This window comes from Triturus cristatus, chromosome 5_2, assembly GCF_964204655.1.
Source record: "Triturus cristatus chromosome 5_2, aTriCri1.1, whole genome shotgun sequence".
NCBI lineage: Eukaryota > Metazoa > Chordata > Amphibia > Caudata > Salamandridae > Triturus > Triturus cristatus.
The window spans coordinates 716,178,180-716,190,567 of NC_140588.1; the positions used below are offsets into that span (position 1 = coordinate 716,178,180).

Below are 12,388 nucleotides of genomic sequence, written 5' to 3' on the forward strand. Positions count from 1 at the left end.
ACGGTTGTTCCTCAGAGTGGTGCTCTGTTCTTTTCCTGCTCTGGCCTGCTCTTGTCGCCTTTTTGGTGCCTTGGTGCCACCTGGTGATGTTTCTTACCTTTTCATCTCTCTATTTTTGTTTCTCTGTTTTTTCGCACACTGTTCCCATGCTCTCCTCAGTTTTGTTGTGATGGGATGGGGCTTATGTTACCTCGCTGATGTCACACCCACGGAGGACATCGGGGCGGAGTCGCGTGGTGCCGCCCGCCGGCGCGCAGAGATGCTGGGCAAGAAAGTTTTCTGTGTCCAGTCTCACACCTGGGGATAATTCTACGTTATGGAATCTGCGGCTAGAATCGTCTCTACCAGATACATCGTTACCGAAGGTAAGTAACGTGTACTTCAAGACGCAGTGAATATTGGTGCAAAATAAACCTGTTCAGTGCTTCCTTTTGAGGTGATGCACTCGAGTGATAAAATGTGATCAAGTTTATCAACAAACACATGAACAGCACTGGCCTTTATAGCAGGTTCTCAACAATCATAAAGTGTCCTTGTTTTTCTTAATTTTAGTTTTTTCCAAGTCAACAGTGTTTCGATCCCAATAATAATGGCAGGGTCATCAACAGGACTCGAGGGGAAACAATGAGCCAAAGAGGGATTATAAGGCAATGCTGTTGCTAAAGGGGGGGCTCCATGGTAATAAGTGTCAGGAACAGGCTGGGCGCTAAAGGGCCTTTGAGAACTCATTGCCCTGAAAGGGCTCCAGCCTGCCAGTGCATCTTGATTTCTGGGCTGATTCAAGCCCAGTTAGAAATCTGGCACTCAACCTTGAGACCCCGACCACACGTGTGCTTCTTACTGTGGGCTGATTAGAGCCCCCTATGGGTATCCAGCATATTTCCAACTCAGGCCATTCCCTCCCACCCTGTTCCTGAGGCTTAACACCATACTCCCCCGTCTTTTAGCAACTGCCTCTCTCGCTAGTGATACTCACATAATTGTCTGACGATAGCTGCACTGTCAAGCCAGACCATAAAATTATGTTGTAATACATATATATTCTCAACAAAACATGTTCAAAATCATTCTGAAGCAAAAGTATATATCTTTTTAATTTGTACTTGCCGATTAATGCTTTAGTGTTTAGTAGTTTTTAGGTCACTCTTAGGCAGCGCTTGTTCTGTCTCTTTGAGACATGCTGTATTAAGGTATGGACTTGAAGCTCCGCCCATTTTTTGCATATCTTTTCAATTGGCTCTTCTTACTGTGCTTTGTAAATGGTGGCTTTTGATTCATGAATAGGCTTAGTAGTCCCTGGTATTAATTTCGTAAATGACAAGCAACCGCTTGTTTTTTTAAGCAGTGCAGCACGCCACCCTTTATCTTTTTTGCTTCAGTTTCAACAAGGGCAGCCGCGCCTTTCTTTTCGTCTGCGTGGCTCGCCCTACTCTATCTTAACACTGCACACACCTTAATATATTTTTTCAAAGCAGTTCAGCACGCCGCGCTTTATCTTATGTTTTATAAGCCACGCTTTATTTTTTTCACCTACGCGGCACGCCTTAGCTTCAACAATGGCTGTCGCGCCTTTCTTTTCTTATGTTTTATTTTCAGCAGCGTGACACTCCGGACCTTAGCTTGAACAATGCCAGCTGTGCTTTTCTTCTGCATGGCTCACCCAACTCCATGTTAGTCCTCCTCTCCCTTATTCCCACTACTCTCCCATGTCCAAGCCCCCCATCCCCTAACCTCTCCCCTTCTGAACTCATCCCCATCCTGCTCCCCTGCACGAACGTAACTAACTTAAATATGCACGGGCACCGTGCTTCATGTTTTAGCACAGCGCCCGCTTTTATTATTATTGGTTTATTAGCATGGCACCTGCTTCACTTTTATGCTCACTGGTGCACACATTAGGTTTCATCACGGCACCCGCTTTCATAATTACAACACTGGCTCTGTGCCTTATGTTGCATCACGACGTCCGCTTTTATATATATATATAAGACAATAGCTAAAAGTCAAGCGAATGCGAGACCTATCGCATTGCAAATGCTCGTTATGTTTTGGAGCACTTGCTAATAAGAGGTCCATAGGTTTTAAAAACGAATACAAAAATGCACAAGTTTCTGTTAAGCCTTTGGAAAAAGTTGCAGTTGAAAAGTGCCTGCATTTGCATAGTTACTACTTCTAAGGAAATATTGTATTGGTCTTACCTGCACAAATCATGTATGAATGTAATTTTTATCAGGGTATTCTCTTAGCAATATACTGTTAGTAAAATGTGTGCTTTACTGTTAAACAGATTGAAGGCAAGGGTGGAGCTTTGTTTTTTTAATTACATCTTATTACTGCGAATTAAAGCAATATCAAAAGATAAATCTGTGCAGTTTTTATTAGGTTATGTTTACAGAGGAAGATGTGAAATTCTACCTCGCAGAATTGGCTCTTGCTTTGGATCATCTGCACAGCTTGGGAATTGTGTACAGGGACCTGAAGCCAGAAAAGTAAAGTACAACGCATTCTTTTAACTCCATAATTATATATACATATATACTATTGCACCCTCTCGTATATATAACTTGTATTTAGTTACTGATAGGTACAAGTGTTAAGAATAATGGACACTTACTTTTGCTCCAGTCTACGTATATATTATTTAATATTAAAAATCGATATATAAAAATAACATGCTATATATCTGTTTTTGTTTAAACCGTAGTTAAAGATGTACTTAACAACTGATGGTAGTTACTATTTTGTCAAATGCTTATTTATATATAACATATCCTTTGTTATGTGTATTGGTGAATGTGGATTTTAATTTTCAGCATTTTGCTTGATGAAGCAGGACATATCAAGTTAACAGGTAGGTCCAAACTGAATAGCACAGCGTGTTCATGTTTGCAGTAATGTTAGCAGTGCATTAGTGTAATGTAAGAGAGCCAAGATTGTGTTGCACCTCCATCAGTATTTTTTTGCTTTCCATTAAGATTCTTTGTAAGTTGTAGCTGTTCTCGTACAGTCCAACATAGCAATGATATGCCGTGCTGAACACCACTTCAAAGATAAATATTGCCTGGTATCTTTTAGAAGCGATCATTCAAGATGCTTTCATTTCTAAACGCTCATGGCCTTTTCATGCAGTACTCCATGTGCTTCCCAGACTACATGTTTTCTGTAGGCGATGTCACCTGGCCCAAAACCTAACATCAAGCTGTCAGTGTTTTTCCTGGTGGCTTCTGTTCCAGCAGTGTGCATGCACTCTAAAGCTCTTGTCGCTGCTTGAAATCACTTTCACCTGTAAGCAGGGAGATGGAAGCTCAGTGTGAGTGTACTTCTGTAAATGTACATCATTAATAAATATTACATTGCCACCTCGAAATCTAATATTTATCCTGGCAACAACCTCCCGGGGAATCTATAATGTAATGGTTAAAATGTAGAGAAAAATAAGCAGTTTGGCGAAAGTAATTACAAAATTATAGTGAGAGATTTACAAAAATAATATGCACACCCAGAGACAACATTTAAAATGAAACCTCTGGGGGAAGCGAGCAAATTCTTAAATTGTACTGATCTGTTTATTTTGCTTTCCCTTGATTTCACATTGCTAAAGCTTATACTAAGTAACATTATGTTAAAAAAAACCATGCACAATGTACAAAAAATAGTATTTCTCAGCAACCTAAAATGAATGCAATCTATTTTCACACAATGCCATTTCTAGATAGACTTCATTGCATATTATAACTGGGATCAAAGTATTTTCAAAGTAAGATTCTCCTGTGCTGTTTGGTATCATCCTAACAATAGGTCGGAATATTGTATATAATGTTGCTGTTTTAATATAAAGAAAATCAAGTTTTTTTCTGTTTTTCAACAAGTATGTCTAGTGAACCATCCACTGATGAGACAGAAAAGGCCCTAAGTAAAATGTTTGTTTAACAAGAAGCATTCAAGGCCTGAATTTCACGATCAACGACAAGCTGTAAATAACTGGCGGCCTTATCAAGCAAAGAAAATACCTTTTTGGAAAAACTCCTGTAGCCGCTGTTACACACTTCTGGTGGTGTGTTGTCTCCTAAAAATACATTTTGCAGAATGTGTTGTCACTTGTAAGAAACGATATTTCCTAGCTTTGTCTTGGATGTGAGGGGCAATACATGGACAGTTTTCTGCTAGGCACATATTTATTATCCAAAGCAGCCAGTCATTAGTTGGTTCTAGACTTGCTCAAAGGCACAAGCCATTGCTTTATATAGGAAAATATGATTTACCAAACTTGATTGGTTAAAACTCTGCAATAAACACGTCACTTTGTCATTTAGGCTCTTGTTTAATTTTGTAATAATGTTGTACATTTATAGTAGAGCATACAGTTGGTGCATACCTTTTGGATCACACAGTTTGCTGTTCTCAATTACAGAAATTCCCTTAATTGTATTATTCTTCAATTAAGCGTTAAAGAGATTTTATCAGCCTAGGAAAAACATGCTCGCACGCTCTCTTCTAAACTCAGGCATGCTTGTCTGTCCAATGAAAGTCCACCTCGTATACGATGCTTCTGACTGTTTCCCACATCCAGATGTGCAACTTTGGCAGAGATTCGTCCAAAATTGATAAGGTTACATTTTTTAGAGCTGCCATTTCATTTACATTTTAAACTTTCTCAAAGATCCTCGAAATAATTCAGCACCTTAACATACACCTTCATCTTAAGAGTCCCCTGTTTGTAAACTTAATTGCTGGCTTGCCAGAGGTCATAACCATGCTTACCATGTGTGCAACGTCCCACCCCAAGTCGATGAGACATTCATATGAACTATATGAATGTTATTTCAGAATACAGAGTAAATCAAAAAGCTTCTAAGATACAAGTTAGCAAAATTGTTTGAGTCCAAGATAATAAAGTTCACCATTCAATTATTTACACATCAATCAGTCTATTTGTTTTTTGATTAACCACAACCCACTGCAGATTTAATGCTGCACTCTTTATTCTATCTTCCATTCCGTCTTTTCTTCTGTTAAAAGTATGGACAATTTGATATCAGAAAGTAAATGCTCAAATGTTCTTAAAGGCAATATCATCTCAATGAGGGCTGTATGAAACAGGCTCTGACAAAACATGGTTGATTTTGATACCTTTAAAGTTGTGTTTGGGTTTCCATTGCATAACATTTAGAGCTCACACTTGTAGATGTTTTTGTATATGCATTGTTTTGAGTGGAGTGGTGGTGGACATTATTAGAAATTGTGAAACTACCTTTAACTTAAACTAGACTTCAGTATTATACATTGCCTGGCAACCCATAGAAGCGTCAGGGCTCAGATAAAAAAAAATATATATATATATATATGTGTATCTCTGTGGGAGGTGTGCCTTTGTGAAACATACATATATATATATATATATATATATATATATATCACACACAGCGTCTTCTTCACAGAAGGACTCACACTCAGAAAGTAAACCAATAGTTTATTCGAATAAACTATTGGTTTACTTTCTGAGTGCGAGTCCTTCTGTGAAGAAGACGCTGTGTGTAATGTAATTAACCGGGAGACCTGCCTGGTTTTGACTCGCCACCTGCCAACGGGCAATTGACTTAGGAAATCTGGGTCGTATGTGGATATATATATGTGTGTGTGTGTACACATACATATATATATGTGTCACAAAGGCACGCCTCCCACAGATTCAGAGAGGTGCAAGACCGCACACAATTTCCATAGTAAGTAAAGTTTATTGGCAACGAGTTTCAACCTGAAAAGGTCATCTCTACAGCCGGTTACCATTAATGTTCAAACAACTTAAGAAATAACCTCACAGGTTAATGAAAAGTGGAAAAACACACATGGGATTGGAAAACAGACTAGTTTGTCATAAAAGATCACTTATAGTATCCTTCAATTACAAAATGGATTGTCACAACAATTATTCCTTAACAAACATAAATTAATTAGACTATAATAAACCAATAATGAATTCATGTGTTTTTTCACTTTTCATTAACCTGTGAGGTTATTTCTTAAGTTGCTTGAGCACTTCTGGTAACAGGCTGTAAAGAAGACCTCTTCAGGTTAAAATGCGTTGCCAATAAACTTTATTCACTATGGAAATTTTGTGCGGTCTTGCGCCTCTCTGAATCTGTGGGAGGCGTACTTTTGTGATTTCAACACAGGACCCATACCTGTGACTCCCCACCAACCCTGTCAGGTGGATGTGGCCGGATTCCATGCGGGAAGTTGTATTTTCATATATATATATATATATATGTATATATATGTGTGTGTGTTTGTGTATATATGTGCTTGTCTGTGTGTGTATGTATATATATATATATATATATATATATATATATATATATATATATATATATATATATATATATATATATATATATATATATATATATATAGTTTGTCTGTAATTGCTCAGATGTGTCAGCCAGTTGCTTACCATGGCAAAAGAGAACTCTTCCAAGTGCCCCCCAAAATATGAGTGCATAGTCTCACAATGGCCCCATGATAGTATGTTGTATGGTTGCCATGTGTCTAGAATAATCATATTTTCAAAGCATGCTTTATTTTGTAGACTTTGGACTGAGCAAGGAGTCTGTGGACCAGGAAAAGAAGGCATACTCATTTTGTGGCACTGTAGAGTATATGGCTCCTGAAGTGGTAAACAGACGGGGCCATACGCAAAGTGCAGATTGGTGGTCTTTTGGTGTACTTATGGTAAGAAATAGTACAACATTTAGATTGTTCCGTTGTAATATTTGAAGCCATATTGAAAACAATGGAGTGCTCCAGGCTTCTAATGGCCAATAGAAGCCCGAAGCTCTAACATTTCCAATGTTGTTTCACAGCTGTTGCTGTGAACAAAAGGCCTCACGGAGCCAGAGGGGATTTCAGTTCCCTTGCGCTCTATGAGGCATTTGTTTTACAAATCAAACATTGTGCCCCCTAGGGGCGGAATGTTCTAATAACCTTAGAGCCATCCATAGCCGGCTCTGCCAGCCATTTAAGGCCCACTCCCTGGTTAAAGGCTCTCACCCATGGCTCGGGCCTTTAACGCTGGAGCTGGCCTTTAATGGCCGGCAGAGCCTGCTATGGTGGCTCTAAGGCTATATTAGTGTCATTTCTAGGCGAGGCTGTTCTGAATAATTAACTGAGAATAATCTGTTGTGCTCTTGGGTAAATGTATTGCTTTAAATATGATTGGGCATTTGTGATGCAGAAGCCATTGGTTTCATTCAAAGATATGCAAGTAGTCTTTAATTCTAGGAAATGCCACAGTTAAGTCTTTGTAAAATATCCCTCTTTTTAAGTCTATCCTTTCAAACAGCTTTAACTGTTGGCCAGTCTTATACTGCTTTCAAAGATTCTAAATAAAATCTACATGTACATTTACAAATGTAGAGATCTTTTTGATCTTCAATTTGCAGTCTTCATGCATTGATTTACTATATTTGCTATATTGTCATTCATATTTTTATTCCAAGCACTACAGCGTACAGCATGGCACAGTTGGCCAGCTCACATCCTATAGTGCCCCTCCTTTCTGCGAGTGACCTCAATTCACTGGTTCAGAATGCGCACATTCACCTTAAATATTGTTGTTTTCAGTGACCCTTCTTTTTTTAAATGCACATTAATTTTCCTATCCCAAACGTATAATTATTTTGTGTTTTAACATTGCTTACCTTTCAAAGATGGCTGTTGCGCTTTTAATGTGTCAACCATTTTGGAACGTTAAAGATTTATGAAGTATTATCTGAGTTGTTTCATTACATAATTGATTAATAATATAGAATTGTAGACCCCCTACTAAGTTGTCCACTGTGTGTCCAGAATCCTCGGCAAAGCCAGTAGCACTACAGACAGCCAGGAAATGTCCGGTTATATTGGTCTTGCCAACTGTTCATGTCTGGCATTCGTTACCACAATGTCTTTTGTTATTTCATCTGTATTGCTTTTATCAGATTACCTTTGTAATTTCTCAAATACAGACATATTCTCGCTACTCCAAAGTCAAGTTATTAGTCTTTTGTAGGACATTAAAGCAAAAGTTATGAACATCTGTATCTTTCATTTAGATTTCATAAGAGGTATAAGCCTCACTAACACTGTAGAACATGACCTAATACTATTCAGAGTAGATTGAAAAAATTCATTATTTAAGGGACTTCTCAAAGCAGAACTCGGTGACCTACAGAAAAGTTAGTGCTGCAGGCAGGATCCAGCATGCCTTATATCCTACATTGGCATTATTGCCACATAAATCTAGTCATGATGTTGCTATGTTGGGTCCTCATTGTGTCATGTAGTTCCTATAAACCTATATAGGATCTGCGCGCTTAGACAATCTACACTGTAGGATTGGTGTACAGACTGGTTCTAGACACCCCTTTTTACCAAGGAGAGAACAGTTCTTGGCAACTATCGAACATGACAACCCTGATCCCTCAGGATCATGGAAACAGTGTGCTACTTTTTGCTTAGTCACTCATGCTCAATTTGTCTCAGAGAGATACACAGAATAAATGGTGGGGATGTTTTTCAATAAGCATTTATTGAACCAGCGTCATTCTAGTGTAAAATAGGTGTGCTGAAACAACCACTAGACAGTAACAGATATAAATGATTGGACAAGATCCCTGGTGACCTCTTCCGCTCGGAACACACTATCTGGGCCCCTTATCTGGCCATTCTGTTTAATGCCATATTACAAGGCATGGCAATTCCCACCACTTGAGCAGGGGCCGAAATAATACCAATCTATAAAAAAGGGTTCCCAGCTGTTGCCTGTCAACTATCGCCCGATTAGCCTCATAGATGTTGGGCAGAAAATATTTGCCCGAGTCCTATTGGGGCGTCTCCAAGCCTGGATGGAGGAATATAATATTCTTACCCCCCTACAAACCGGATTTAGAGCCAGAACATCAACGATTGATCAAAGTTTTAGGCTACAGCTGATATAGTGGAAATCTGTCTTCATTGAGGGTGGCAGCCTCTATCTTATTTTTGTAGACTTAAAATCTGCTTTCGACCTGGTACCGAGGGACAAACTATGGGCAGTTTTAACAGACATGGGGGTACCAGAATATCTGTGCCAGCAGCTAAAACGTCTACATGAGGGTAATTTTGCTTGAATTAGATATGGCAAAAACGGCGAATTCACAGTCCCTTTGCCCGTAGAGAAAGGGGTTCGCCAGGGCTGCGTCCTCGCACCTACACTCTTCTTCCTTTTAATTAATGGCCTAATAGACTCTTTGATTGCAGGGAAGGACATCGATGCCCCTAGGCTGGCGCAGCGCAAAATCCCAGCCCTGATGTTTGCAGACGATTCGCTCCTGCTTGCAAAATCCCCCATGGGAATCCAGAGGACCCTCGACAACTTCAGCGCCTTCTGCAAACATCGGAGACTGGAGATTAACGAAGTATATGGCCTTTAATGTAGGCATTTCCACCCGCCCCAATCCTTGCTTGGATGGTAGACCCCTGGAGAGAGTAACCATCTTTGAGTATCTGGGAATGACGCTGACAGAAAGAATGGATAGGGGTGCCCGAATTAACAAAGCAGGGTTGAAATTAACTCGAACAACAGGAGGCATTTTAAAACTATATAGGAGCTGCACTGAAAAATTGGTCAGCCCAGTGGTAGAAAGCTATAAAGTCCAGGCTAGGAGTTCTGCTCTTTATGGAGCAGAACTTTGGGGACACTGCACATCAGGCTCGCTAGTCCGCAATGAGAACTCTTTTATCAGACACCTCATGGGCCTCCCTACTAGTACACCCCTAACACCACTCCGCTTGGATCTTGGGGTTAGACCCATTGCGGATGAGTTTGCTCTCAGACTTCTTCTCTATTGGCGCCGTCTTTGGAGGTCTTTGAGGTTCAGGGAGGATACCATGGTTGGTTTACATTAAGAGTATTTGTGAGGGTTTGGGTAGGGGAAATCTATGGAGTAAAGCAGGAGAAACCTCCAAAATAACCTCTAGAAGGGCCTTGTTGTAGAGAGCTATAGAGAGCTCAAGCTCAACAAGCTCGAAAGGAGGCCCGCCGTCGGCCGCCTGACGCCGGAATTCTTGGTAGTAAAAAACAGGTACAGCTTAGAACTGGTGCTGGACGATATCCAGCCATTTCTCGCCAAAAAGCTTTACGTACAATTTAGACATGGAGTCCTCCCGTTATCATTATTATTATTATTATTCCTGTCGTGCTCTTCTTCTAGCAAATGGGAGGGTGCCACTAACTGGGAGTGTCGGGCATGTAACATCTCTGACGAAATGGAACTCCACGCGTTATTTTTCTTTAAGGGTTATAGGAGGGCTAGGTCACGCTGGTTACTCCAACTTTGTAGGAACCTGGGGTCCAGACACTGTAGCGAAGTATATAGGCTACTGAAATCTGACACACAAATGCACATTGTCTTCTCCATTTCATGGTTCTTATTTACCATGTGGTGCACCCGTAGGGCTATCCTAAAAAAGATGGCTAACCAGAATGGCATTGTAGAAATTGTATGACTGACTCAAACAATGTACTTCGCCGGACATAATCTGGACTATTGCGGGAGTGGCCACACCAGAAACTGGATTACTGATTATTTTTATGTCCAATTTTAAACTGTGTAAATTTTATGAACTTAATGTTTTATATTGGGTGTTTTTTTAATGATGCTTTTATGGCTTTGTGTGGCGAAATAACGTTTTTTATGACTGATATAAATGATTATAAGCACTAACAGAGTAAAAGGATGGTAGATTTGTACCATCGTGCTAAAACAATGAATACATGCAAGTATATAAAATACATGACAGTAGAATGTGTACTCCTACGATGTGACCCTAACTAGATGTACCTAAGTGTACCTAGCATGTATGTAGGTGTAAAAGCCAAGAATCACTCTAGGATAAAGTCAACCCCATTACCTGAAGTGAGAGACTGTGGGAACCCTTCTTGGTCTCGAGATGAACTCCATGCAAGGGATGTCAGACCACTGCGAGCTGGAGTGTCTGCGTGCAGGAACCTCAGCATCTTGTGTCAGTGTGTCGGCATGGAAGTCCATTTCTCCTCTGACTACCGCAGCAAGATATGGCGTATCTATACACCAAAGTGGTACCCCCTGGGGATATACCTTGCTGTGCCGTGTCGGACTAGGATGACGGAAGGAATGACCCGTATACATAGTTATTATGCAAGAGATGCTAGGCGTGCTGTGATTCCAAGAATCCTCATACATAATGAATGAGGCTTAAACTTTTCGGAGAAAACCCCATGTCATCTTTGGACATTACCGTAACTAGGTAAAAGGTCAGTACTAAGAACCGTTATGTAGTGTAATATCAGGGGAATGTAGGTGAAAGGTGCATTCATTACCTGAGCCGATATTGGGGAACATAACTATTTTACTATCTTCAGTACAGCCAGACAGTCCTACAAAAAATCATTTACGACTCCCAAGTACCTTGGGTAGCAGTATCACTGTTAGAAAGTGGGCTATTATTAGAGGCAAATGTATTTCTGCCACTGGCAATAAGGCCACTACCACATTATAGGGCTCAGAACAGGTCTTAGAACAGTTTTTCCATGTTCAACCCTTGGTTGCGAGCAGGCAGGCTTAACTTCCAAGACTGATATTTAAAGCATTTAAAAATACCAAATCAGTAAATATTTGAGACACAACTTACAATAAAAATCCAACCACAATTTATAAAAATAGGAAATATTTATATCATTAAAATGACACCAAAACTGAAGAAAATCCAATTTACGCAAACGGAGATATGAATTTTTAAAGATTTAGTTTATATAGACCCATAGCGCCTATTGGGACATCTGGTTGCTCTAGACAGGGTTAAAGTCAAAGTTTCAGGCCACCCACGATGAAGTCCTGTGTGGCTACACTTTGTGGTATGTCTAGGTCAAAGTTTTTACCTTCTGAACAATAAACTTTTCTAAAGCTTTTCTTCTCAGGGTCCCTCAAAGCTCTCAGCTAGTCCGGATTCGGTGAGGGTTCGCTGGCTTGCCTTGCGACAAGCTCCCAGTCAAAGTTGTACAAGTCCGACCTCTGGAGCTTTTCAGTGGGATGAACTAGGGATCCAGGCGTGTTCATGGTTGAAGGTGGGGGGCTTGGCTCTAGTGTTTGTTCCCGGTCATCTTTTCTACGTACGGACTTAGAAACTTTTACAGAGCTTTTTCTTCAGGGGTCCCTTAATGCTGTTTACCACGCCAGCTTCGGTGAGGGTTTGCCGGCTTGGGTTTCCACTCACTCTCGGTCAAACAGATCTCCGGAACTTAACAGCGGGACAAACCTGGACGGCAGGCCAGCTCGCGTTGAGGGTCTCTGGCTTGGCTGGCCAGGTCAAGTCAGTCCCCTTATGGAACTAA

At 40.3% G+C, this 12,388-nt stretch overlaps 1 protein-coding gene across 1 annotated transcript in view; it reads left to right on the forward strand.

Annotated features, from left to right (window-relative positions):
• Positions 1–12,388, forward strand: part of RPS6KA6 (ribosomal protein S6 kinase A6) — a 626,385-nt gene that overhangs the window by 215,106 nt on the left and 398,891 nt on the right. Inside the window, exons 7-9 of the mRNA XM_085607823.1 lie at positions 2,383–2,489; positions 2,814–2,851; positions 6,587–6,729. Coding sequence (XP_085463949.1) covers positions 2,383–2,489; positions 2,814–2,851; positions 6,587–6,729 — 288 coding nt within the window. The remainder of the gene's footprint in view (positions 1–2,382; positions 2,490–2,813; positions 2,852–6,586; positions 6,730–12,388) is intronic.